Source organism: Pan troglodytes, chromosome 21 (assembly GCF_028858775.2).
Source record: "Pan troglodytes isolate AG18354 chromosome 21, NHGRI_mPanTro3-v2.0_pri, whole genome shotgun sequence".
NCBI classification, from domain to species: Eukaryota; Metazoa; Chordata; class Mammalia; order Primates; family Hominidae; genus Pan; species Pan troglodytes.
In genome coordinates this window covers 41,164,629-41,192,482 of record NC_072419.2, presented here as the reverse complement: position 1 = coordinate 41,192,482, position 27,854 = coordinate 41,164,629, and the positions used below count along the sequence as shown (strand labels likewise).

Genomic DNA, 27,854 nt, shown 5'->3' with positions numbered 1-27,854 from the left:
ATACCCGTAGCTCCCCGCCGACCCCGATGGTCCCCTCCCCTCCTTCCCAAGGTCCATCCGCCAGGGTGCAGCCGACGCACTCCTAACGCCAAGGCCGCCCTCTCATCGACCGCCCCTTCCCGGCCTCGACTCAGCGCCAAAGGTATGGGTCTCTGCCCCGCCTGCTCTTTAAGCCTAGCCCGGGCGGTCAGCGCAAGCGCACTGGGTCGCATCGAGGCCCCGCCCCCTGAGCCTGGGTAGCGGCGCGAGGGCCGGGAGAACCGTTCGCGGAGGAAAGGCGAACTAGTAGGTTGGGGCGGCCACGGCGGCCGGCATGGGTCACGTTTCCTCGGGAGGAACGATGTGAGGGAGGGGTCTGGCAAGAGATTGGAACTCCGGAGGCCGGGAGATCTTGTGGCTGAAACCCTTCGTATGCGCGGGGCAACTAGTGAGGGGGTTGGGCTGGCGCGCACTGATCCCAGACTTTCCGGATCTTCTGCCTTTAGATCGGGCCGGTGTCGGGGCATGCAGGCCAGTGACACTGGAGCCAGTTAGAACTACAACGGGGAGCGATTAGGGCCAAACTTTGTCCAGGGTGGAAGCGAGCGGGCCCGTGAAGTGGGGCCAGCCTGGGCAGCCGACCGTGTCGTTGCCTCGGGGCCTTTCCAGGCACTGGCCTAAGTCCTGGCGATAAAGTCCGACCGATTTCCTTGTGGGCGTTTTGAGGCTTTCGGTGATCTGGCCCGTCTGTCATTCATTCTTCATTCATTCATGTGATGAATGAATACAGTACTAAGCGCGGCTAATTACTAGGTAGAGAAGTGATCAAGACAAACACTGTTCCTACGGTACAGGGAAAAGTGATGGGCTGTAGAATGTAGAAGCCCGGGGCGGAGAACAGGGACAGCTTCCGGAACGAAATCGCGAGCCCTGATCAGGAGTGGTGGGGAGAGTTCCAAAGAGAAGACAGCACGTGCCAAGTCCTGGAAGGGGGACAGAGGCCGACATATCCTGGTCACTGAAGACACCTGACTCTGAATCTGTTTCACGCCCAGGGAAGAGATGACAGTGGCCGGGGCTAGGCTACAAACTCTGGAAATGGAGATAAAGGAATTCAAAGTACTATATACTTAGGCAGCAAAATCCATAGGATTTGGGGAGAGTGAGATGTAGGAAACAAGTACTCAAGGCTTGGGTACCTGGGTGGGGTTCATCAGAGGAGAAGCAGATTTGTGGGAGACAACAACAAATTCTATTCTGGTTGTATGGAGACTCGCAGGAAAAAATTGGATATTCTAGTTTGAAGGTAGGAAAGTATTGCTGTGAAGATGTAGATTTGAATGTCATCAGCAAAACATAAATAAAGCCAAGGGAGGGTTGAGGCTGTAGAATGAGAAAAACAAAGGGCCCACTTAGCACCTTCATCTGATTTCTTTTCTTTTCTTTCTTTCTTTCTTTTTTTTTTTTTTTTTTTGACAGAGCTTTGCTCTTGTTGCCCAGGCTGGAGTGCAATGGCACGATCTCGGCTCACTACAACCTCCACCTCCTGGGTTCAAGCTATTCTCCTGCCTCAGCCTCCCAAGTAGCTCGGATTACAGGCATGCGCCACCAGGCCCGGCTAATTTTGTATTTTTAGTAGTGATGGGGTTTCTCCATGTTGGTGAGGCTGGTCTCGAACTCCCGACCTCGGGTGATCTGCCTGCCTCGGCCTCACAAAGTGCTGGGATTACAGGTGTGAGCCACCACACCTGGCCCATGGTGATTATTTTTATGTCTTATCCTCCTCCATATCCCCAGTACCTAGTCAAGGGAGTGGCATTAAATGCAAATCAGTGTTTGCCAACTAAATAAAAGCCCAACAGCAAACAGATGTTGGAATTCCAGAGTTGTGGAACGATGGGGGCTCATGGAGGGTTTCACTACTCTAATGTCAAAGTAATGGGTTCTTGTCCTGGCTCTGCCACTAGGCTTCTGTGTGACCTCTGACAAGTCTCCTACCTATAAAGAGAGTACAGCCAAAAAATGGTCTCATGTATAGAGCTTCAAACACTGCTGATAAATTTCACACTGATTTTTCTCTTTTAATCCACACAGCAATCTTACTTGAAAGGGAAGTCGGCTGGGCGTGGTGGCTCACGCCTGTAATCCCAGCACTTTGGGAGGCCGAGAGTGGGGGATCACGAGATCACGAGATCGAGACCATCCTGGCTAACACGGTGAAACCCCGTCTCTACTAAAAATACAAAAAACTAGCCGGTCATGGTGGCAGGTGCCTGTAGTCCCAGCTACATGGCGTGAACCCAGGAGGCGGAGCTTGCAGTGAGCCGAGATCGTGCGGCTGCACTCCAGCCTGGGCGACAGAGCCAGACTCCGTCAAAAAAAAAAAAAGAAAGAAAGAAAGAAAGAGGGAGGGAGAGAGAGAGAAAGAAAGAAAAAGAAGGAAGGAAGGAAGGAAAGAAGGAGGGAAGGGAAGGGAAAGGGGAAGGGAAAGGGAAAAGGAAGGAAGGAAAGAAGGGAAAGGGAAAGGGAGAAGTCGTATTATTATGGACTCAAACCCGGGTCTGTCTGTCTGTCTGACTTGAACCTTGTTCTTTACTATGATTGCCCTCATCTATGTCTCACTCAACAGGGATATTATCAGGACCCTCTTGAGATCACATGCGCATTCTTTCAAAGCATTGTGCTGAGGCTGGCAGACTTTCATAATTGGCCTGGCACTAGCTCTGTCATGGGGACAGGGGGACAGAGCTGAATGTGATGGAGGTTTCCTATTATTCTCTAACTCCCTTCCTGGGTACCACTGAGTTGGGCAGCCATGTTCTGTTAAATGGCAACAGGGCAGAACAAAATTAGTGACTGTGTTTCCAGATTTTTACCCAGATCTTAAACTCCTGAGGCCTGCTGAAAAATGAATGAGTATCAGGGTGTGAGTTTGTACACCTCTGTATGTCTCTGGGCAACCAATCAGACAACTTCTCCTATTACATTGGACACTTGGGTTTCAGCAATTTCCATCTTGCTAATGTGATTTCTCAAAAATATTTTCTGTCTTTTGGTGCTTTGATGATAAATGTCCACATATGGAATGTAGTCATTTCCTGCTACTAAGATTCCTTCTGGTTTGTATAAGGGAGGAGTTCACCTTATTCGCATTTCATGGTATTCCACAAAGAGCTCCCTCCCCCTTCCCATGTAATTTATTTGAGATCTGCTGACATGAGTTGTTGGAGCTTGAAGGGAATTAATAATGTACTGCAGTGACTCCTATCCCAGGAAAACTTGTTAAAAATACAAAGCCTCAGCTGGGCGTGATGGCTCATGCCTGTAATCCCAGTACTTTGGGAGGTCGAGGCGTGTGGATCACAAGGTCAGAAGATCAAGATCATCCTGGCTAACACGGTGAAACCCCGTCTCTACTAAAATACAAAAAATTAGCCAGGCGTGGTGGTGTGTGCCTGTAATCCCAGCTACTCAGGGAGGCTGAGGCAGGAGAATTACTTGAACCCAGGAGGCGGAGGTTGCAGTGAGCCAAGATCGAGCCACTGAACTCCAGCCTAGGCGACTGAGTGAGACTCCATATCAAAAAAAAAATACAAAGCCTCAACCCCTCCTTCCCATCAGGCCTCTTGAATCAGAGTCTCTGGGATGGGGCCCAGGAATCTGTATTCTTTCCCAGCTCCCCAGAATGTTCAGCCAGGTTTGGAAACTGATCTATCCGATTCTTCTTGTTTCACAGTTAGGGAATCTGTAGCTCTGGGAAGGGAAGGAACTTGCCCCAGTCACATCTGATATTAGTGCTTCTTTCTCCAATGAAGAGCCTTTAGGCTGGGAGTCCAGAGACATGGGTTCAAGTCCAGGCTATACCAGTCATCACCTCGGGCAAGTCATTTCACCTCTCCAAGCCTCTGCTTCCTTACTGTGAGAATAATGCCATTGTGTTGGGAATCAAAAGAGAGCGTGGCAATGGAAATGCTTTGTCAAGCTTTCTATTTTGTGCACATGGAAGTTGTTAAGAGCTAGAACCAGCCAGTGTTCACTCCTGTATACCACGCTGTTCCCTTCCAACAGAGGTCAGGGTCCTGCTGTGTTGGGGGTGGCCGCCAGCCAGTTTCGGTGGTTGCTGGGCTTCAGGCCATCTGTTACCAACTCTCTTCTCTCCATCTTTTGCAGGTGTTGGGATGGCCACCAACTGGGGGAGCCTCTTGCAGGATAAACAGCAGCTAGAGGAGCTGGCACGGCAGGCCGTGGACCGGGCCCTGGCTGAGGGAGTATTGCTGAGGACCTCACAGGAGCCCACTTCCTCGGAGGTAAGCCCCTAGCTCCTCCCCACAGCATTCACCATGGCCCACTGTCTGGCCCCGGCCAGGCTGAGGGTCACTCCTTTGCATCAGGGACCATATCTCTTTTGCCTTATTTTTTCCAGTAACTAAAATTGATCTCTAGAAGTAGAAAGTAAAAAAGCAGTGTCCTGGAGTAATCAAATTTAAATATGGGGTTTGAAGTGTGACTTAGGCAAATTACTTAACCGCTCTCAGCTGCAGTTTCTTCAGGTGTAAAAATGGGATAATAATAGGACCTACCTCACTGGTTTGGTAAGAGAATTACAGGGTGATTCATGTGAAGCACTTTGCCCAGTGAGCTATTACTGAAAACCCCATAATCACTCTACCTTCTCTGTAACTGGTTTGTGATATATTCTTTCAAGCCTTTCTCTGTGCATTTATATACATTGATATGTATATATAGAAATATGTCTTTTTTAAAAAACAAATTGTATCATATATATTATTCTATGATATGTTTTTGGTTTTTTATTTGTCTGTCTTAGAACTTTCTAATGCCTTCTATTAGGGTCATCTTCATTCTGAGGCATAGTATTCCAGATGTGGGTGTATCACAGTTTAGCTTCCCTCTACTCATGTCTATTTAGGTGATTTCTCATTATTTTATGACCATAAATAGCATTATAGGGAACATCCATGCATATGTCTGTTGGGGCACCTATGTGAGTGTTTCTCCAGGTTCAATACGTAAAAGTAGAACTGCTGAGTCCAAACCACACCTTTTTAAAACCTCATCCTTAGGGAAGAAAAATAAATAAATAAATAAATAAATAAAAAGCTTTTTTAATTTGGTGACTAGGTAAGACATTTTCATGGTTCAAATTCAAATGGTACAAGAGTTTACCCTAATGCAGCTTGTGTTTTGGTTTCTTGTTGATCCTTTCAGATGGCTTATTCATAACAAGTAACTAATAACAAGTAAATATATTCCTTGGGGCCTCGCTCTGTTGCCCAGGCTGGAGTGTAGTGGCACAATCTCGGCTCACTGCAACCTCTGCCTCCTGGGTTCAAGCAATTCTCCCACCTCAGCCTCCCAAGTAGCTGGGACTACAGGCATGTGCCACCATGCCTGGCTAATTTTTTTTTTTTTTTTTGGTAGGGACAGGGTTTCACCATGTTGTCCAGGCTGGTCTCAAACTCCTGACTTCAAGTGGTCCACTGGCCTCTGCCCCCCAAAATTGCTGGGATTACAGGTGTGAACCACCGTGCCCAGCCTCCTTTTGCCCACTTTTTTTTCTTTAACTTAACAGTACACCTTAAGACCATATTGGTGACTAAAGAGCTGCCAACATCTTTTCTTTTTTTAGCCAGACCCATTCTTTTTTGTCTCTGTGTGCCCAGAACCTAATACAGGCCTGATGGAGTCCACACTCAGTAATTGTTTGCTAAGGCCCAAGTAAATGACAATGTCTGTCACCTAAGGCAGGCTGATGGTATGGAATAGAATTGCTTGGGCTGTGAACCTAGATTTTCTGAATTACTTGTATGAATCTAAAATGAAGCATTTTCTCTTCCACGCTTTTGTTTCTTCTGTTAATCAATAGGTACCATGTGAAGATCCAACACTTGGTCTTTCTGGGAGGTTATGGAGCCTAGAAAAGGCGCAATCCACAATGAGATTTCTAATCCAGAAAAAAAGTCAGAAAATGTATGTGTGTGTGTATGTGTGTGTGTGTGTGTGTGTGAGAGAGAGAGAATGATTTTACTCCAAATCTTTACCAAATGCCTGCTCTATGCCGGGCCATTGTAGGCACTGAGGACAGAGAGGTGAGTCAGCCAGAGCCCTAGCCTCTGGGCCTCCTGGCCGAGTTAGAGAATATACCACAAAACAAAATTAAATAACGTCAGCTCTATGAGGAAACACAGGCAGTCTGCTACACAAAGTTAACTATCATTTATTGAGTATTTAGTATGTGCCAGGCATTATTCTAAACACTTTGGAATCACTGACTCCTCACCACAACAGAGATAAGGAAACCGAAGCCCAGAGAGGCTAAGTAACCTACCTGAGGTTATTTAAATGGTAAAATAATTGGCAGAGCCAGGATGTGAACCCAAGGAATTTGGCTCCTGAGTCCATGCTCTGAACATCCATGCTTTTTTTCCTCTCCCAAGATACTATATAGGACAACTGGAAGAAAGAGTAGTTCATTATGATTAGATGATTGAGATGGGGGGTGGTATTTGAACTAGACCTTAAAAGACAAATAGGGAAAAGGAACAGCATAGCAAGGACCCAAAAGTAGGAAGAGGCAAAAAAAAAAAAAATGTTCAAGAGAATGCAGCTGAAATGCAGGGTGCATAAGTGGATATAGTGGGAAAGAAGGCAGGCCAGCGTCAGACAGCCGCGGGGCCTTAGCTACTGGGTGGAGGAGGAGTATGAACTTTATCCTGTAGATCAGAGCTGCAAACTAGCCATATCTAGGCTGAGTATTTGGCTCCTGCAGTGTTTGGGGAGTTGATTTGTTTTTTACAATAAGTAATACATTCAAATACATTTGAACAGGGCGCAAAATTCAAAAGGGTATTCAGTACAGAGTAAGCCCCCTTCCTCCAGCCACTGTTTCCCTGACCAGGGGCAAGCATTGTTAACAGTTTTTTTCACCAGAGTATTTTTAAAAAGTCAGAGCCAACATTAAAAAAAAAATCATGAAATTAAAACAAAAAATCTGGCAACCCAACTTGTCTTGAAAAATTCTATCATCTGGCAACTCTGGCCTACTTTCCTGCATGGCAACAATTGGCTAGAGCAGAGTTCTGGCTGCTCCCTTTAGAGAAGATGCAAGTACTTCTTTTTGCCACAATTCCCATCACTCCCTGTTGCTTCCTGGCTACAAAGCAGAATTTTGTCATGCACGTGCTATAGCTTTTTTTTAAATAGTAGAAAAATGTTTCTTTTTCTTTTTTTTTTTTTTTTTTGAGACAGAGTCTCACTCTGTCGCCAGGCTGGAGTGCAGTGGCATGATCTCAGCTCACTGCAACCTCTGCCTCCTGGGTTCAAGCGATTCTCCTGCCTCAGCCTCCAGAGCAGCTGGGACTACAGGTGTGTGCCACCACGCCCAGCTAATTTTTGTATTTTTAGTAGAGTTGGGGTTTCGCCATGTTGGCCAGGATGGTCTCAATCTCTTGATCTTGTGATCTGCCCGCCTCGGCCTCCCAAAGTGCTGGGATTACAGGCATGAGCCACCGTGCCCGGCCAGTAATGTTATTTTATGTTAATGTCTCTATCAAAAGTGAGAAGACTGTGTGTTTCAGCCTTTAGCCTGTAGATAGCAGAGAACAGCTATAAACTATTGATCCTAAATTCAGGAGGGCATAATGAGCCCTGGGACAGAGGCAGAGGGATGTCTTAGCAGAAAAACTCTGAGTTTTTGAGGCCAAGATGAGACTTGTTGGGGGCAGCAGAGCTCTATGTGTTCAAGCCAAGGAAATGCTCCTGTAGTCATCACATAGCTACTCAGGGTATTAGGTCACCCCTTATGTAATCTGCAGTCATTCCCATTCTAACTCATAAAGGCTTCAGACTGAATAAACCTTATTCTCACAAATAGCCTTCCTCAGTTTTATCTTAGATGCTGAGGCCAGGGCGGTGGTACACACCTGCACTCTCAGCTACTGGGGAGGCTGAGACAGGAGGATTGCTTGAGCCCAGGAATTTGAGGCTATAGTGCACTATGATGGCACCTATGAATAGCCACTGTATTCCAGTCTGGGCAACATAGTAAGACCCCATTCCAAAAAAAAAAAAAGATGCTGAGAAGGGTAATTTAGAAATTATCTACCAAAATTTAAAATAGATTTACCTGAATTACTTGATATTTTTACTTTTAGAAATTTAGAATGTATGGACTTTCTCATATACAAAAATATCTAGAATGTATATTCTAGGATACCCATTGAAACATTAATGGTAATAGGAAAATAAAGAAACCACCTATATACTAGATTCAATAAATTATGGTATATCCTAAGAGTAGAATACTATACAGCAATTAAAAATAATGAAAATGCTCTATTTGAACATATAAGGAAATATTTAAAAAGCACAATGTAGTATAGTTTGCTGTGGGGGTGAAAAAAAGAGAAAATATATGTGTATACATATATATCAATACAAAGATGACTGGAAGGATGTGTGAGACACTAGTCTGTCATTTGCCTCTGGGGAGGAGAACTGGGTGGCTGGGGCCAGTCTTTTCCCCAGGAGACTGGAATGAGAGTGAGACATACTTCTCACTATATATTCTTATGTCTCTTTTGAATTTTGTATCATGTATTTGTATTACCTGTTTAAAAAAAATAATATTTTGGCTGGGCATGGTGGCTCATGCCTGTAATCCCAACACTTTGGGAGGCTGAGGCAGGCAGATCACTTGAGGCCAGGTGTTTGAGACCAGCCTGGACAACACAGTGAAACCCCATCTCTACTAAAAATACAAAAATTACCTGGGTGTGGTGGCACACACCTGTAGTCTCAGCTACTTGGGAGGCTGAGGCAGGAGAATTGCTTGAACCCAGGAGATGGAGGTTGCAGTGAGCCGAGATTGTACCACTGCACTCCAGCCTGGGCAACAGAGTGAGACTCTACCTCAAAAAGAAAAAAAAAAAACAGTACTTTAAAAATAAATATCTAGATACCAAGTTCTAACACCATAAACTTATACCACCATAATGACAAACTGATATTAACTCAAAGGTTAAACTCAGGAATGCTTTATAATACAAGTCACAGGATTTTCTTTTCATCTCTTACCCAAGTTCTAGTTCAGTTGTTGGCAGGGATCTCAGAATGCACTTTTCCCTCTAGATCAGTGTCCTTGATGGTATTTGGGTTTCTCGTCTATGATAAAGTCCAAAGAATGCGGAATGCAGCTGAACTCTAGGCCTGTTAACCTGAGTCACCATCACTAACATTGGTGGAAAAAACACTCCTGGCTTCTACTAAGGGAACCAGAGTTCACTTGTCCTACCCAGTAACCAAATCAAAATCAAAAGGCAAGGAGACTGGAGTGTGAGCTCCTGATGCATGGAAGGGCCTGGGCTTGAACATCAACCAGCAAGGAGCAGGCTTCCATGTATGTATGTGTGTGTTGTGTTTAGTAACCATCCTGGTTCAAATCCCAGCACCCCGTTACTAGCTGAATATAATTTTAGATCTGTTAACTGTTCTGGTTCAAATCCCAGCACCAGTTCCTAGCTGAATATAATTTTGGATCTGTTAACCTCTCTTTCTCAGGTCCCTTCTCTGTTAAGTGTGGATAATAATAGTATCTTCCTCACAGGGCTGAATGATGAATCTATGTAAAGTATTTAAAATAGTACCTTGCACATAGTAAGTGCTCAATAACTTGTGGGTTTCTTTTTGTTATTTGCTTTTTGCTTTTTTGCTTCTCTCTCTTCAATACGTAGAGATAAACTATCACAGAATCTGGAAGCTCTCTGGGTTCCACTCTCCCTCTTCCACTCTCCCAAGGTAACCACTAATCTACAGTTGGTGTGTCCTCAGTAAATGTAGGCCAGACTTTCTATGGGATTCCATTTGCAGGAAGACAACCCGTTAACAGGTGCCCTACCCCTGTCCCATTCTCTCTTCTTGATCACAGGTGGTGAGCTATGCCCCATTCACGCTCTTCCCCTCACTGGTCCCCAGTGCCCTGCTGGAGCAAGCCTATGCTGTGCAGATGGACTTCAACCTGCTAGTGGATGCTGTCAGCCAGAACGCTGCCTTCCTGGAGCAAACTCTTTCCAGGTAGGGGACAGTGAAGCATGGGGGGGCCAGGAGCTGCCAGAGCCAAGGAACTGGAAGATTGCAGAGCCGTGAGGTGTTACTGTGTCAGCTGACTTGGTGGGATAGAGGAAAGGTACCTCCAAAGAACAAAAAGTCATAGGAGTCAGGAAAGCTGGCTTCTAATCCTGGCTCGACCAGTTATTTATATGGCCTCAAGCCACTCCCTTTCCTTCTCTGGGCCTAAGGTTTCTTCATCTGAAAAATGAAGAGACTGGCTTAAATCCAAGATCCCTTTTATTGTTGACATTCTGTAATCCGTGACACCCTACTTTGAAGACTGATATTTCCATTTGGAATTAGGGGAAGTCAGCCTGGTTTTGGAGGAAAACAGAGGTAGGGAAGGTTATTGGGTTAAAGTCAGATTTTCTACTTCTCCTAAGCAGTGACACTTTCTTGTCACCTCAGGCCTCTCATCTTTGGATGGGATGGGGTACAGACTGGGCCACACTCAGGGCATGAGGAAGCAACCTCTGAAATGGTTCAGCCCATCCGCCCTTCTCTGTCTCTTTCCCTTGATCTTTTTTTTTTTTTTCCTTCAGATTCTGGGGCAATTTCTTAAAATTTCTTTATTTATTTTAGAATTAAATATATATAGGCTGGGCGCGGTGGCTCAGGCCTGTAATCCCAGCACTTTGGGAGGCCGAGGTGGGTGGATCACTTAAGGTCAGGAGTTTGAGACCAGCCTGGCCAACATGGTGAAACCCCGTCTCTACTAAAAATATAAAAAAATTAGCTGGGTGTGGTGGCGGGTGCCTATAATCCCAGCTACTTGGGAGGCTGAGGCAGGAGAATCGCTTGAACCCAGGAGGCAGAGGCTGCAGTGAGCCAAGATCACGGCACTGTACTCCAGCCTGGGCGACAGAGCGAGACTCCATCTCAAAAAAAAAGAAATAATAATACATATATATATGTATATATATTCATTGTAGAATTAAATATCTAGAAATATTATGTATTTACATATACATGCTAGATGTGTATATACTGTACAGGTTGAGCATCCCTAATCCAAAAATCCAAAAGCTGAAATGCTCCAAAATTCAAAACTTGTTGAACACCACATGACTCTACCAGTGGAAAACGCCACGCCTGATGTCATGTGACAGGTGCAGTCAAAACACAGTCAAAAGTTTGTTTCATGCACAAAATTAATTAAAATATTGTATAAAATAATCTTCAGGCTATGAGTATAAGGTGTATATGAAACAAATGAATTTTGTGTTTAGACTTGAGTCCCATCCCCAAGATGTCTCATTACGTATATGCAAATCTTCCAAAATCCGAAAGACTTCTGGTCCCAAGCATTTCGGATAAGGGATATCCAACCTGTAATTGCATGTCTTTGATTAATTTTTCAACAGAAATTAGACTTTTGTTAGAGACAAAATCTTTTAAAAATGTGTGGGTGAATATGAGAAGGGGTCATAATGGTAAGAAGCTTGGAAACCATTGACTTGTAGCCAAAAACCCAATGAGTCATGAATGTATGAATCTGCCCACCACCTTGCCCCTGAGCTGTTTCTTGGAATGGGCCCAGCTTTGTACCTGCAATCCTGGATTGTGGGAAACATGAGCAGCCTGGCTTATGAACCCTAATGATGCAATTATGAAGGAGACTTGCAGCTCATCTTTGCAACCCCTGCCTTCTCTGTTCCTCTCTCCTCTCATACACATATAAACCCTAGTTCCTAAGGGAGAAGAGCCCCCTACAAAACATGAAGGGGAGCACCTCTTCAGAAAAAGGAAAGTGTATCTCAACTTCCTTGGAGGCTGAAGCCCAGCTGGGACTCTCCTCCTAACCAAGGGCTGGCATGAGAGAGCTCACCCTTGGGAGAGAGCTGGCTGAGGAGCAGAGGAACTTCAGGGCAGGCCTGGGCTACTTGGCTTCCCCCCACTGGTCTGCTGTGACGTTTCTGTAACAAGGTGATTCAGGCTTGAGCAGGTGTGCAGAATCCACCCTGAATCTCAAAGGGCAGTAAGTGTGATGTTAATTACCCGTGGATTCCTTCTTACTGTGGCTCTTGTTGAGACTTCAGAAAACCATACTGGATAGGCCCCTAACACATGTCACATGTCATGGCAGTACACTGAGCTGCGACGATGAGCCTGCATAGACACAGCCATTACCTTCATGAGGTTTATAGTCAAACAGGAGAGATGACACTAATCATCACACAAAGAAAATGTAAAATTGCAACTGCAGTCAGTGCTGTAAAGGAGTGGTTCTTAGTTCTATGAGAACACATAGCAGGGGGATCTGACTCAGATAGGGAAGGCTTCCCTGAGGAAATCACATCATATGAGGACTAGTTGAAGAAGAAACAAACAAACAAAAAAAACCCAGGATATTTAGCTTGGGTCAGAAAAATCTTATTGGTGCACAGGGCATAACTGCTGTCTTCTAATCTCCAAGGGCTGCCGTGGAGGAGGAGGAGAAGGCTCACCCTGGGAGGTCGCAGAGGGTAGGAAAAGCTATGGAGAGTTAGTATTAGGTCAACCAGAAGGCTTGCCAACCATCAGAGCTATTCAAGTAGAATAGATACATCATGTCATTTTCTAGCTCTTCTTTGGAGCAGTATGTTCAATTCTTTGAATGTAATATCTTACTGGCTTTTTACCACAACTCTATGATATAAATATAATTATATTCTCCATTTTAAAGATCAGCAAACTGAGACACAGAGGTGAAATGATTCCCTGAGGTTGCCTACTAGTGAGTGGTAGAGCTAGGATTTGAACCCAGGTCTAGAGTTGGATTCTTAGCCACTGTTCTCTACCACATTGGGGCGGACATTCAAGTTTTGGCCAGTAGACTCAGAGAGGATTCAGGAGTCAATGACTGAGGATGGGACTCCTTGAAATTTTAGGTCCAATTAAGCCTGCAAAATGTTCTCTGTTTCTTCCTCCAGCACCATCAAACAGGATGACTTTACTGCTCGTCTCTTTGACATCCACAAGCAAGTCCTAAAAGAGGGCATTGCCCAGGTAACCATTCCCAGCCCTACTCCATTCTGTAACCTGTCCCTCCCATCTCTCTTTGTTTTCTGTTTTGCTAGAAGAATTTGGTCCAGGCCCTCAGCTCATGGGAATCTGCCTCTCACTGGTCCTCACTGGGTTTATCCCAGTGACCAATTCTAGGATGACAAGAAGAATGATTCCACTGGGCTTGGGAGTGTTTGCTCGTACCTCAAATCTCTGTGTAGAGTTCATGGTACCTGTGTGCTCTGTGGCTAGGTCCTCAGAGTCAGTCCCTGGGCAGGTACTGTCAGCCTTCAGTTTTCCCCACAGACCGTGTTCCTGGGCCTGAATCGCTCAGACTACATGTTCCAGCGCAGCGCAGATGGCTCCCCAGCCCTGAAACAGATCGAAATCAACACCATCTCTGCCAGCTTTGGGGGCCTGGCCTCCCGGACCCCAGCTGTGCACCGGTGGGTCCCCTGGGCAGCCCCCGGCATACCTGTGGGGTGACATGCTGATGGGTGTACAGTCACTGGCTAGGCCAGGGAACTCCAGCTATGATTGTGCTTTCCTGGGCCCTGGGTCACATGTTGCCCCTGGCCACCCCGAGAGCAGTTTCCACTTGTAATGAGATCCTTGGTATGTCAGGGAGAAAAGGGACCTCATAGCTCATCTAGTCCTGTCCCTCCATTGTACAGGCAGAGGGAACAATATCTTGAGAGCCCCAGAGAGAGGAATGGAGGGACTTCTGTCTGGGGACTGGGCCTGGTAGCATCCATTTCTAGCCAGCAGTGATGCTCCAGGTTGCAATGATTTTAGATGGTCTGCAGCAGGATTCCAGACAGCACCTGGAGGCCCAGAGTAAGGGGCTCCAGCTCACTGGGACACTAGGGTAGGTTGGGGTGGGGACAGAGGCTCTCAGGTCTCCTCTAGGCATATACACCAGGGGCCAAGGTTAGGGCAGCCCAGCATATTCCAACCTGAAGTGGATCTTCCAGGAATGTGATGGGAGGATGCTTTTTAGTGCTCAGCTGATTCTCAGAGTCATGTTGCTGTATATATGAGGTCATGGGCAGAGGGGTCTTCCAGGTCCATCCAATTACTGAACAGCCATCTCTCTTCCAACAGACATGTTCTCAGTGTCCTGAGTAAGACCAAAGAAGCTGGCAAGATCCTCTCTAATAATCCCAGCAAGGGACTGGCCCTGGGAATTGCCAAAGCCTGGGAGCTCTACGGCTCACCCAAGTAAGGGTGTGAAAAGGTAGCAGGAGGATCCTGCTTTAGTTTCAGCATTCATGGGTTTAGCAACTTCTTTTCTTGCCGGCCATCATTAGAGAATAAGGGGATTTTTCTAGGAATAGAAACTTATACCTTTACATGCCAAAATTATTTTAAGGTTTCCTTCTTAAATAACAGATGCTGACTATGATTTAACTTTTTCTTATTGACTGGAGGTCGTCATTATGACTGTCAACAATTGCAGCTTGCTGTAATACAGTAGTGCTACCTAGGGTTAGAGAGGCACGCAAGGCTGTTTGCCTGCGCTAATAGCTCTGACTCCTAGGCTTTAAGTTCTTAGTCATTTCCTTTTTTTTTTTTTTTTGAGACAGAGTCTCACTCTGTCGCCCAGGCTGGAGTGCAGTGGTACAATCTTGGCTTACTTCAACCTCCACCTCCCGGGTTCAAGCAATTCTTCTGCCTCAGCCTCCTGAGTAGCTGGGATTTCAGGCGCATGCTGCCACACCTGGCTAATTTTTGTATTTTTAGTAGAGACGGGGTTTCACCATGTTGGTCATGCTGGTCTCGAACTCCTGACCTCGTGATCCGCCCACCTTGGCCTCCCAAAGTGCTGGGATTACAGGCATGAGCCACTGCGCCCGGCCTCTCATTCATTTTCTTCATAGTTTTCTTGTCTGTTTCCCAATTCTTAGCTCTTACTTTTGACTGCTGTTGGTATGCTTGAATTTGGAATCCTCCACCCCCCATGCCCATGCCTCCCTTCTGATTTGCTGTGGTTTGGGAAAACAAATGATCCAGATTGTTATGATTGGGTCTGAAGAGTGTGAGGGCCTCTTGGATGAGTAAATGCAAAAATGCAAAGTAAATGCAAAGCTTGACTACGGAATTTTATGGTATCCTTTTTAACTGCTTAGAGGCATTTTTTGCTTTCTTCCTATTTCTCAAGTGAAGATGTTAGGTAAGTGATTTTCAGATCATCGAGGGGCCGCTATACTAACAGTTATTGCAATGTTAATATAGCATTAATAGTCCTTAATGTACACTTACTAGTGCTACACCTTGTGCTAAGCTCTGTACATACAGGATCTCATTGAATTCTCATAATAAGCTCTCTGAGGTCAATACTGTTCAACTCCCTCATTTTACAGATGAGGAAACTGAGGTTCTGAGAACCGAAGTGAATTGTTAAGGCTAAGTGATGAGTTGGTGGCAGATCCCAAAGTCTACCTCCCTCTAAAACCTCCACTCTTAATCATGCTCTTACCTCCAAGGGAGCCTCTCTGTCCTTGCTAAGCCTCACTAAGCCCAAAGAAACCTCAGACTGTAAGCATTTAGAAGTCATCAGACAAATATTCTTTCAAGTATATTGGCTAGGTTGTATTTTAAGAGAGTGAAGCCAGGGGATGGGTCAGCTGGGGAACTGCTGACAGACAAATGCTGCAGAGGGTTTTGCCTGCCAGCCTGTCAGTAACGTGGACAGAAAATACTTGTGTGTCCAGAATTAGGCACTGGTAGGTAGGAGTTATGTGGCACCTGAGCCAGAACTGGCTTCCCCCATTGTGAGAGTGAGATAGGTTCTTCTGCTGACATAGCACATGACCTTGGCAAGTTAGTTCTTTTCTTCTCTGAGCTTCAGTTTCCTCATTTGTAAAATAGGAGTAATAATAATACCTAAAGGGGTGTTAGTGAGAATTAAAAGAGATCATGGATCTGAAAAATGTTTTTAAAAATCTGTGTGGATCATTATGTGGTACTTTCAATAATAATAATAGGCCGGGTGCGGTGGCTCACACCTCTAATCCCAGCACTTTGGGAGACCGAGGTGGGTGGATCATCAGAGGTCAGGAGTTCAAGGCCAGCCTGGCCAACATGATGAAACCTTGTCTCTACTAAAAAATACAAAAATTAGCCAGGCATGGTGGCAGGCACCTGTAGTCCCAGCTACTTGGGATGCTGAGGCAGGAGAATCACTTGAACCCGGGAGGTGGAAGTTGCAGTGAGCCAAGATCACCCCACTGCACTCCAGCCTGGGCGACAGAGCGAGACTCCATCTCAAAAAAAAAAAAACCCAAATAATAATAATAATAATAATAGCTATCATTTGACAAGCATTAGTTTTAATTCATACAACAGCAAACTGAGGCTAAGAGAGTTTGAATAACTTGCCCAAAGTTACACAACCGGTAAGTATAGAATTCATCTGCCTCTAAAGCCTATGTTCTCTCTACTTCCCTATTCTGCCTTTAAGAGATATGGTTCCACAGTATTGACTGAAAAACTGCATTGGTAGAGCAGATTAATTTTCGTCAATTATCTCATGATTTTTTAAATTTCTTAAAAATGGAAGCCTGCAAAATGACTTACAATTTCAATTTAGACAAACTCTCAAAGCATAGGGCCTGTGGTTAGAATGAGTAGAATAAGAAAAGGGGACTACTGGTGATAAAAGTTTGGGAACTGTGATCTTTTTAACACCATTTTTTTTTTTTTTTTTTGAGACAGAGTTTCGTTTTTGTTGCCCAGGCTGGAGTGCAATGGCACGATCTCGGCTCACTGCATCCTCCACCTTCCAGGTTCAAGGGATTTTCCTGCCTTAGCCTCCCAAGTAACTGGGATTACAGGCGCCCACCACCACGCCTGGCTAATTTTGTATTTTTAGTAGAAACGGGGTTTCTCCATGTTGGTCAGGCTGGTCTCAAACTCCCGACCTCAGGCAATCCGCCCGCCTCGGCCTCTTAAAGTGCTGGGACTATAGGCGTGAGCTACCATGCCCGGCCATAACACTCTTATTTTATAGATGGGAAAACCAGGGCCCAAGGAACGAAATTGTCTTACCCAAGTCAATTACCAAGACACACTACAAGTCACTGGCAGAGCCTGGACTACCTACCACTCAGGGGTCCTCACCCCCAGCCCGCATGCTTCCTTAGCTGACAACTTTCCTACTAGGAAACAGACTGCTGAGAACTGCTCAGAACTGAAGGCAGGAGAGGTCAAATATGTTTTCTGAGCCCAGCTCTGATTGTTTAGCAGTTGGCGGGCTGACTTAATTAGCTGGGGCGTGCAGTTCCTCTTTAACCTCCAGCTGCCAGCCTTCCTCCTCCGCCTCTTTTTGGAGGTGGGCCAGCCTGGGCCAACTGCCTCCCTCCCACACACACCCTCACCCATGAGCGGGACAGTTTAGGCTGCAAAGTGAAGAGCAAAGCCATTGGCCCTTAGGACTCTCTCAGGGCAAGATGACTTGTGAGAGCACCACTTTTAGTTTGTCTCTCAGGCACCCAACTCAAAGCCAAGACTCAGCTTAACATCACATCTGACCTCATGAGATTTCAGGCAAACCAGGAGAGGGGACTTACTAAGACCTATATTTTAGCTAAGCAGAAAGGAGTCAGGCAAACAGAGTTTAGACTAAGAGGTTCAGCCAAGGTCAGGAGAAGCAGAGATAGACAAGAGAGGCTAAGCAGAGGAGGTCAGGGAATACACACTTAGAATCCTAAGCCAAAGCCTAGGGTTCCATGGGTCTCAGGAAGAAGCCACAGACACAAAGCAGTACAGTCACAGCAAAAATGGAGTTTGGAGGCTGAGCGCGGTGGCTCACACCTGTAATGCTAACACTTTGGGAGGCCGAGGCGGGCAGATCACCTGAGGTCAGGAGTTCGAGCCCAGCCTGGCCAACATGGTGAAACCCCATCTCTACTCAAACTACAAAAATTAGCCAGGGGTGGTGGTGCACACCTGAAATCCCAGCTACCCGGGAGGCTGAAGCAGGAGAATTGCTGGAACCCGGGAGGTGGAGGTTGCAGTGAGCCTAGATTGTGCCACTGCACTCCAGCCTGGGCAACAGGGGGAGACTCCGTCTCAAAAAGATAAATAAAATAAAATGTAAAAGAAAAAAATGCGGTTTGGTACTGCTGAGCATTAGCCCTAGGAATCTCTTAGGGGACTGGACCTATCTTTGACAACGGAAATATGTTAGCTGGCAGCCAAACAGATAGTTCCCTGGCATAAGCTTTTCCCTGAGTCCTCAAGCCCCTGCCTCTTTAAGAAATACATGAATAATCAGAGAGGAAGAAGCCACATGAGCCCTAGTGATCTCATTAATACTATGAGATCAAACGTGGCCCTGTGTACATTATAGGAATCTTGGGAGGGCCCAGGAGATAATGTCGTTGTTTGTAGTTGGCCCTGTGGGTTTCTGTAGGGTTCCATCTTGTGTAAGAACCTCATTCCTTTATTGTATCCTTTACAATCTAGTAATAGAGCCATTAGCCCCGGACCCCCTGCATTGTTCTTTTACAAAATGTTCCTCAATACTCCCACTTGTTTATTCTTCCAGAAAGATTTTTAGAATTATGTTAAGTTCTAAGAAAAAGTCCTCTTGGGTTTTTGAGATGGTTTTAAATCTAAATTTTAATTTGCACAGAAATTCATCAACCCATGACATCATTACAATATTTCATCTGCCCACTGGAGAAGGGTCAGAGGCATCTTCATTTTTGAAGTTTTCTATTTTCAGGAAATCATATGTGATAGCATCAGGTGTCTATGCCTGAGGTAATCTCAAGGTCCCTGAGAGAGGGAACATCTGTTCTTTCAGGGAAGCGGTGTTCTTATTCTTATTCCAGGAGGTGGGGCGGTGCGGGGGTTGAGGGGAGAAACAAAAGAAGAACAAGTTCTATAGTAGCCTCGGGCCACCTGTGCTCTTTCCCCAGTGCTCTGGTGCTACTGATTGCTCAAGAGAAGGAAAGAAACATATTTGACCAGCGTGCCATAGAGAATGAGCTACTGGCCAGGTAAGTAAAGGAAGGGGGACTTCTAGGTGTGGCTCCAGGATTAGGGGTGGGGCACTCAGAACATAGCATCCATTCCCTCTGGCTCTTGCCCATTTTTCCCAGGAACATCCATGTGATCCGACGAACATTTGAAGATATCTCTGAAAAGGGGTCTCTGGACCAAGACCGAAGGCTGTTTGTGTAAGCATTCCCAAGAATCCAGTGGAAGGCTGGTTTATGAAACTCATCCTGCCACCCTCTTCCCCAAAATGATTCTTTCTTCTGGGAGATGTGATGGCTTGCTTCCTTCTCTCATAATTCCTGAAATATCTCATCCTCCCAGGAAATTTTGGAGAAAGCCAGCCACGCTGTGCTTCTATCAGAGCTGTTGACATTCTGGATCAGGGTCTCCTTAGAGATCATCTTAGTTTTCATATGCCCTAAGTTCCCAAAAGTTGTCTTGCCTCTCCTAGTAAGGTGAGGTCAGGCCTGAGAAGCTGAGCTGGGCAGTCAGGGAGGAAGAGGAGCAGCTGGCTCATTCTGTGATTGGTCTGGATGCCACTGTCTGAGCTCAAGCCTGGTTTTGTGTTCCAAGCCAAGCCTTATCCTTTTCTCTAGGGGCCACCACCAGGTAGATTTGGTGCTACATATTTGGGTAGCATTGCAGCACATATATTTAGACCTAGACCTTTGTGATTGTTAAAATTAAAACTGTCCATGGAATTTCACAATACCACTCACTGTTTTTCAAAATGTGCTTTTATCATAACTAAACAAAGTAGTTAATTTACTTTTCAGATAAACTAGACAATATCAAATAGGTCAAAGAAAAGGAAAAGACATTTAAAAAGCCTGTGTCTTAATCAGACTCATCATTTTACATGTTTGCATTTTCACCTTCACCCCTAACATTAAAAATTTTTTCAGTCTGGTTTCAGCTGCTTTAAGCAGTGGAAATATAAAGTGTGTTTTACTACACATGGCAGTATGATTCTGCTGCTCGGTAATTTCGAGCCAACATTTGTATGCATTTACCAAATTTGATTCTAGTGACCTTCTTGTTCCTTCTGGCCTTCTTAGAATGACTCTAAATCTGGCATATTCTAAAGTATTCTGTATGGCACACCTCCCTGTTTTCAGTGGAAGCCCTGGTAGTGTGGATATCTACTTTCACTGGTTCCAGTGAACCCCTGACCAGGCTCCCACTGTGGGCTGAATTTTGAAAAAGCCAAATTCATCTTGATGCACCCTGAAATAGATTGAACCACTGAACAAATCAGTTATAATTTAACACAGCAGCCTTCTCCATCCTGTGTTCCAGGGATGGCCAGGAAATTGCTGTGGTTTACTTCCGGGATGGCTACATGCCTCGTCAGTACAGTCTACAGGTTGGTATTTTCTGTGAGACCATTCTTTGCCTCCTGGGACCCACAAGAGCTCCACAGAGACCCAATTCAGGCTTATAACAACCTGGGTTTTCCAAGTCCTCACTTCACTTCTTTCTCAGGGAGCTTGCTGCTAGAACCTCCTATCCTCCCTCAAGCCTTTTGCTGCCTATCACTCTACACAGTCTTCTAGAATTTGAATCCTCAGGAATCCACAGAGCTTCAGCCATTTACACTGTTTCCAGAGATGTGCTGGCAAATGTTTAACAACAATCAGCTCTCACTGGTTGATATAAGCCAGTTCCAGCATACTGCTGACCATTTTTTTCCTGCCAACTCTTACCTTTCCTTTATCTGAATCAGAAAGTTTTATCATCTCCTCATTCATGTTAATGACAGTTATATCACCTCATTTTGCTATCCTACCATGTAGTTTCATTAGTTTCCACATCCATTATTTCATTTAATCCTCACAACCACTCGGTGAGGCATATAATTATCCCCATTATACAGATGGAGAAACTAACGTTTAGAGAGATGGAGAGGCTTCTCTAAGGCCCTACAGGAAGTTCCCAGGTTTTCTGACTTTCAGGCCGATGGTATTCCCATTCTTCTCCTCTGCTCCTAACATCCACATCATGGAGAGGCTAAGAAGCTCTGCTCTCAGCTGGGAGATGATAAAGGAGGAAATAAGTTTAGAAGTACCATGGGCAGTGAGCTGGAGGTCATGAGCTTGACTGCCTCTGTGATGATGGGCAAGTTCCTGACCCTTTCTAGGTCTGTTTCTATGAGCTGGGGGAGCTACACTAGAAAACTGAGGGGGCTCCTTCTAGGTCTGTAATTCATCTAGGACTCCCCCCAAGGGTTGAGCTCCATATGAGGAGGCTCTACAGAGGTGGTATCTCGATAGAACATCCTTTTCTTTAGATAGGTGGTTAGCAGTGGTGGCAACTTGCTGACTACAGGAGAGATAAACTGTCTATTAGAAAAATAGGTCTAGGCCGGGCACGGTGGTTCACGCCTATAATCCCAGCACTTTGGGAGGCCAAGGCAGGTGGATTACCTGAGGTCAGGAGTTCAAGACCAGCCTGGCCAACATGGTGAAACCCCGTCTCTACTAAAAATACAAAAATTAGCCGGGCGTGGTGGCATACCCCTGTAATCCCAGCTACTCAGGACGCTGAGGCAGGAGAATTGCTTGAGCCCGGGAGGCAGAGGTTGCAGTAAGTTGAGATCGTGCCACTGCACTCCAGCCTGGCTGACAGAGCGAGACTCTGTCTCAAAAAAAAAAAAAAAAGAAGAAAGAAAGAAATGGGTCTAGATTTCAAAACACGACAAAGAAAACTTAGAAGAGTTTGAGATAACAAGGAAGGAAAGTAGTGTTTAAAGAGGTAGACTTTTTTTTTTTTTTTGAGACAGAGTTTTGCTCTTGTTGACCAGGCTGGAGTACAGTGGTGCGATCTCGGCTCACTGCAACCTTTGACTTCCAGTTTCAAGCGATTCTCCTGCCTCGGCCTGCTGAGTAGCTGGGATTACTGGCACCCGCCACCACGCCCAGCTAATTTTTGTATTTTTAATAGAGACAGGGTTTCACCATGTTGGCCAGGCTGGTCTCGAACTCCTGACCTTACGATCCACCCACCTTGGCCTCCCAAAGTGCTGGGATTACAGGTGTTAGCCACCACACCTGGCCAAGAGGTAGACATTTTTAGGGAACTGAGCAGCTCAGAGCAGGTTTAGACATGGAGAGAGATCTAGAAGGCTTAGTGACTTACTAGATGACCCTGGGCAAGTCCTTGCTTATCTTTGGTTTTGCTTTCCTGCTTCTACCATAATGGGGTATTTCTCTGGGTTTATTTCTGATGTTCTGGTCACGTGTGATTCTGCGTGGAATGCCAGACTAGTAGTTGGGTTCCTGGGGTTACTGATGAAGATCAGGTCAAGGTGCTACAGGTGGACCAGTAGTATCAAAGGAAGGACAGCATTGGGTGGGGGTCACAGGAGAGACCTGATCCTGCTGTGTGCAGTTTGCAGTGGTCTGGAGCCAAGGACAGACTGTCTCCCCATTGCATGAGAATGGGAACCAGAGTTGGGAGGCATGATCCCCTGCTGTTTCCTTGCCTTTTATACCCTCAGTCTTGTGGTAATAAACCATTCATCCTGTGATCATCCACTTGAGACCTTTGTTCATATTATTCTCTTAGCCTGAGTATCCCTTCCCTATTGAGTCTCACTTGTCAGGCTCTACCTGTCCTTCAGAACCCCACTCAAATTTCAACTTATTCAGCAACAACAACAAATATTTATTGAGCAACTACAAAGTGCCAGGAACTGTGTTAGACACTGGAGATACAACAGAAAATGAGGAAAATGATAAGAGCCCTGTGCTATGGAGCTCACAGTCTGGTCAGAGAAATGGGCATCAGAAAGTAAACAAAAATATGGCCATTTACTGAGGCTCGTACCTGTAATCCCAGCACTTTGGGAGGCCTAGGTAGGTGGATTGCATGAGCTCAGGAGTTCAAGACCAGCCTGGGCAACATGGCAAAACCCCATCTCTACAAATAATACAAAAATTAGCTGGGTGTGGTGGTGTGCACCTGTAGTCCCAGCTACTTGGGAGGCTGAGGAGGGAGGATCTCTTGAGCCCAGGAGGTGGAAGTTGCAGTGAGCCAAGATTGCGCTGTTGCACTCCAGTCTGGGTGACAGAGCAAGACCCCCGTCTCAAAAGAAAAAAAAAGTAAACAAAAATAGGGAAAAAAAATTGGGATTTGTGTGTGTATGTTTGTGTGCGTGTGCGTGTATGTGTGCATGTGTGTGTTTTAGTCTCACGTAACTGCTTTCAATGAAACAACTGGGTAAAAAGAGAATTATGGGAAATCCACATTAAATAGAGTGGACAGGGAAGCCTTCTCTGAAAAGGTGACATTGAGCTGAGATGTAAGGATGGTAAGGATCCAGCTATGCATGGGAAAAGCCGAAAGGAAGGGGGTTTCAGGTTGAGGGAAAAGCAGTGCAGGCCCTGAGGAGGGAAAGAGCTTTGTGATTTGAGGAATGACAGGCCTGTGTGGGTAGAATGGCAGAGACTAGGAGTCAGGGATGGTACAAGGTTGAAAAAGTAGACAGGAGCCAGCTCCTGAAGGATCTTGAAGGCCATGGTAGGGAGTATGGAACACAGTGGGAAGCTGAGCACATAGACAAATGTTCTACCCTTACACCTTCTATTGTTTCCCACAGATTGGGGGATTCTTGCCTTTGCAGGGGCTCACAGTCTGGCACAATGATACATAACTACAACATATCACACCTGGCTCACAAGGATGTTAGAATGATCCTGGGTGATAATGAGGGTGAAGATACAAATCATGATACCTGGCACCTAATGGATGGATGTTCAGTAAACGTCAGCTGAAGTAAAATAAAGTCGAATTCCTTTTGTCTTCTTCCCTCTGCAGAATTGGGAAGCACGTCTACTGCTGGAGAGGTCACGTGCTGCCAAGTGCCCAGACATTGCCACCCAGCTGGCTGGGACTAAGAAGGTGCAGCAGGAGCTAAGCAGGCCGGGCATGCTGGAGATGTTGCTCCCTGGCCAGCCTGAGGCTGTGGCCCGCCTCCGTGCCACCTTTGCTGGCCTCTACTCACTGGATGTGGTACGTGGGCAGCCTGTTTCTCCTACCACAGGCCTCCTAGGTGGCAGAGACCTAGAGCCCAATGTGTTGGGGAGGGTGGAGCTGGCATTGTGACAAGGGGAAGGTGGAGCTGGCAAGGTTGGTGATGCTCTGGAGAACCCCTAGAACTCTGAGCAGAAGGGCAGCCTCATAATGAAAGGATGGGGGCTGGAATCCATTGTAAGCTCCCTCAGCAAAGGTAGAGATGAGGATGGCAACCAGAGGGAAGGGACTAAGGCAGGTGGCAAGAATTGAGAAGTGTATCAGGCTGCCTGCTGCAGAGCCCTGAGCTATTGCTAAAGAAAGGCCTGTTCTCATTTCATCGGCTGCTGCAGGGGGTTTGTTGGGAGTGTCATCCAGATAGTAGCATCCTGCCTGAAGGAATTTGTGGCTGTTCTCCCTCCTGCTCTTCCTCTGATGCTGCTCTGCATAACCAGCTGGACCTAAGCTTCTTGCCTCTTTAGCCTTTAAACTTTTGATAACTGCTTTCTGCCTCCTGCCAGGGTGAAGAAGGGGACCAGGCCATCGCCGAGGCCCTTGCTGCCCCTAGCCGGTTTGTGCTAAAGCCCCAGAGAGAGGGTGGAGGTAGGTGGATCTCCCTTTGCAGGGCTCCTCAATGAGAGGGACTAGCAGGCTGTGGCCAGTGCTCATTGGCACTTACTCTGGGCACAGTCCCGGGCATGGGGGAAACTATTGGAACTGACACAGGCCACATGTTGGACAGTGTCCCCTAAGACCCTGTGACCAAGTCCGGGAGCACAGGGGAATCTGATTAACCAGCATTGAAGGGTTTGGACAAGTTTTACCTGAGGTGCCTGTGGGTAGATTGTTGGGAAGTAGAGTAGGGTCATATTAGGAGACTGGAGAGAATACGTGTCTGTTTTCCTTTCTAGTTTGAAACTCCTTGAGGTCAGGGGTCATGTCTGCCTCTCCAGAGGAGAGGATTTTTTTAATCTTTGTCTTAAGAGGTGGGTAGGAATTTCCCAGGTGGAAAGGAGGAAGAGTGTTCCATACAAAAGGGACAACCTCAAGCCAAGGCACCGGGCCATGGAAGTGTGAGATGTTCGGAGGTTAATGAGAAACTGGTGAGGCTGGAGGGGGAGCTGGGAGGGGACAGGGATTTAGGCTGGAAAAATGGTTTGCATCCTGATTATAAAGGGCCTCGAATATATACTGAGAAATTGGATTTTATCTTAAGGGCAGTGGGAAGCCATTAGGGAGTTTTAAGCCAGGAAGGGACACATTGATCCAGGACTCAAGTGGTTAGCAGTGGTGGGAACTTGCAAAACTTAGAGTTTCTGCATTGTAGAAGATGTCCTGGAATGAGGGGAGACACTGGAAGCAGAAGGACCGTGGAAGAGGCTGATACAGTTGTTCAGAAGAGCAACGTAGAGGCCTGGGCTAGGGCTATGACTATGGGGCCAACTGAAGAGACCTGTCCTAGATAGTGAGAGGGTAGTGGAAGGGAGGAGTTAAATATGACTCAGGGGTACCTTTTGCCTGATTGGGAGTAGGAAGGTCCAGGAGGGGCAGGTTCAGGCAGAAGTAATAAGTTCTGCTTGGACAAGTTGAGTTTGTTTGGGGGCCAGTCATGTGATGTCTAAGCAGGGAGCCTGCATTAAATATTTGGAAGTTAACATTTTTTTTTTTTTTTTTTTTGAGACAGAGTCTCACTCTGTCACCAGGCTGGAGTGCAGTGGCATGATCTTGGCTCACTGCAACCACCGCCTCCCAGGTTCAAGCGATTCTCCTGCCTCAGCCTCCTGAGTAGCTGGGACTACAGGTGTGCACCACCACACCCAGCTAATTTTTCTATTTTTAGTAGAGATGGGGTTTCATCATATTGAGCAGGATGGTCTCAATCTCTTGACCTCATGATCTGCCTGCCTCGGCCTCCCAAAGTGCTGGGATTACAGGCGTGAGCCACCATGCCCGGCCGGAAGTTAACAATTTTTAGGGTATAGATGGAGACTCAGGAATAGGAGAGATCTCCTTGGGAAAATGTACATGGGGGAGAGAGCAAGCGTGGAGGACCAATTCCCCTGGGACCCCAGCATTTAAGAGAAGGAGCCAGCAATGGAGCTTGAGAAGGAACAGCTGTAGGTAGGAGGAGAACCAGGGCAGAACAGTGTAGTGGAAGATGTGTTCACTGCATGAGTAAGGGCTCTCCTGTCAAAGTGAGCTTCCCTCCTGGGGAGCCAGATATGCCCTGGCTTCACTGAGCGGGTGCCAGGAACTGAGGCTGCTGACTTGCCCATGTGGCCCCAAAAGTGAGGGCATGGGATGGAGGAGGTAGGCAGAGGGTCCAGGGTGACTGGCCAGTTTCATTGCAGGTAACAACCTATATGGGGAGGAAATGGTACAGGCCCTGAAACAGCTGAAGGACAGTGAGGAGAGGGCCTCCTACATCCTGATGGAGAAGATCGAACCTGAGCCTTTTGAGAATTGCCTGCTACGGCCTGGCAGCCCTGCCCGAGTGGTCCAGTGCATTTCAGAGCTGGGCATCTTTGGGGTCTATGTCAGGTGAGCCAATCAGGAGAAGCTCTTTCCACTACCTGCTTGCAAGAGTGCCAGCCAAGTGAGCCTAGAGGGGAACACTGGAAAGAGTCAGGAATCCTGGGCTTCGGTGCCAGCTCTGCCAATCACTAGCTTTATTACCTGTTTCTTTATCTATTAAATGAGGCCAAGGACCCAAGACCTGCCCACCTCACCAGGGTATCAGATGAAGCCCTGATGAGAAGTCCTTTGCAACCGTGAAGGAAACTCCAAATAGCACCAAGAGGACTCAGAACACATGGTTTGACAACCTAGGACTAGAAGGAGACTCCAGAGAGGCATAGAGACTCTAAAATCCTAGCACTTTCTTGGTATAGACAGTTACCCAGGTACTGCTCAGCTGGGTCCAGGGAAGGTCCTGGGTTTGGGGCTGAGTCCAGGTGATGTGTGTCCCCTGCCTCCATTTCTATAGGCAGGAAAAGACACTCGTGATGAACAAGCACGTGGGGCATCTACTTCGAACCAAAGCCATCGAGCATGCAGATGGTGGTGTGGCAGCGGGAGTGGCAGTCCTGGACAACCCATACCCTGTGTGAGGGCACAACCAGGCCACGGGACCTTCTGTCCTCTGTATTTGTCATTCCTCTCCTAGCCCTCCTGAGGGGTATCCTCCTAAAGACCTGCAAAGTTTTTATGGAAGGGTAAATACTGGTACCTTCCCCCAGCTTTCCATCTGAGGACCAGAAAAGTTGTGTCTCCCTTAGATGAGATCTAGACGCCCCCAAATCCTTGAGATGTGGGTATAGCTCAGGGTAAGCTGCTCTGAGGTAAAGGTCCATGAACCCTGCCCCACTCCTGTCAGCCCCTCATCAGCCTTTTCAGCAGGTTCCAGTGCCTGACTTGGGATAGGACTGAGTGGTAGGAGGAGGGGGAGTGGAGGGGCATAGCCTTTCCCTAATTCTGCCTTAAATAAAACTGCATTGCTGATTCAGTGATGATTCCTTACTTCGTGCATAGAGGGGAGGTGGGAGCTGTAATCTACGTTAGCCCACTTAAGATGTATTAGAGCAGGGAAGTGACTGGTCTGTAATCAGGGTCCCCCTAGACCAGTCTCTACAGGTGGAACCCTGAAGTTTCAATCCTTAGCCACCCACTAATGCTCTTACTGGATCACAGGGAGGAATGAGAGTCCCTGGCAGGAGCCCAGGAGGGAAGGCAACCAAGAT

At 46.5% G+C, this 27,854-nt stretch overlaps 2 protein-coding genes across 5 annotated transcripts in view; one reads left to right on the top strand and one right to left on the bottom strand.

The window, feature by feature from the left end:
• Nucleotides 1-89, bottom strand: part of MYH7B (myosin heavy chain 7B) — a 46,639-nt gene extending 46,550 nt beyond the window's left edge. Inside the window, exon 1 of the mRNA XM_016937749.3 lies at nt 5-89. The gene's annotated coding sequence lies outside the window, so the exon portion shown is untranslated. The remainder of the gene's footprint in view (nt 1-4) is intronic.
• Nucleotides 53-27,619, top strand: GSS (glutathione synthetase). 4 transcript variants are annotated; one of them, XM_009437086.5, is made up of 13 exons: nt 53-142; nt 4,150-4,286; nt 9,926-10,071; nt 13,020-13,095; nt 13,399-13,538; nt 14,197-14,313; nt 19,020-19,100; nt 19,203-19,280; nt 20,401-20,467; nt 23,920-24,114; nt 24,636-24,717; nt 26,466-26,655; nt 27,101-27,619. In XM_009437086.5, exons 2-13 carry the CDS (start codon nt 4,158-4,160, stop codon nt 27,222-27,224), a joined length of 1,425 nt encoding a protein of 474 aa, XP_009435361.1. In that variant the 5' UTR covers nt 53-142; nt 4,150-4,157; the 3' UTR covers nt 27,225-27,619. The 4 variants fall into 4 exon arrangements, with proteins under 4 accessions (XP_009435361.1, XP_009435360.1, XP_016793235.1 ...); XM_009437085.5 differs by lacking the exon at nt 53-142 and adding an exon at nt 179-285; XM_016937746.4 differs by lacking the exon at nt 53-142 and adding an exon at nt 254-1,285.
• Nucleotides 27,620-27,854: the final 235 nt, after the last annotated feature.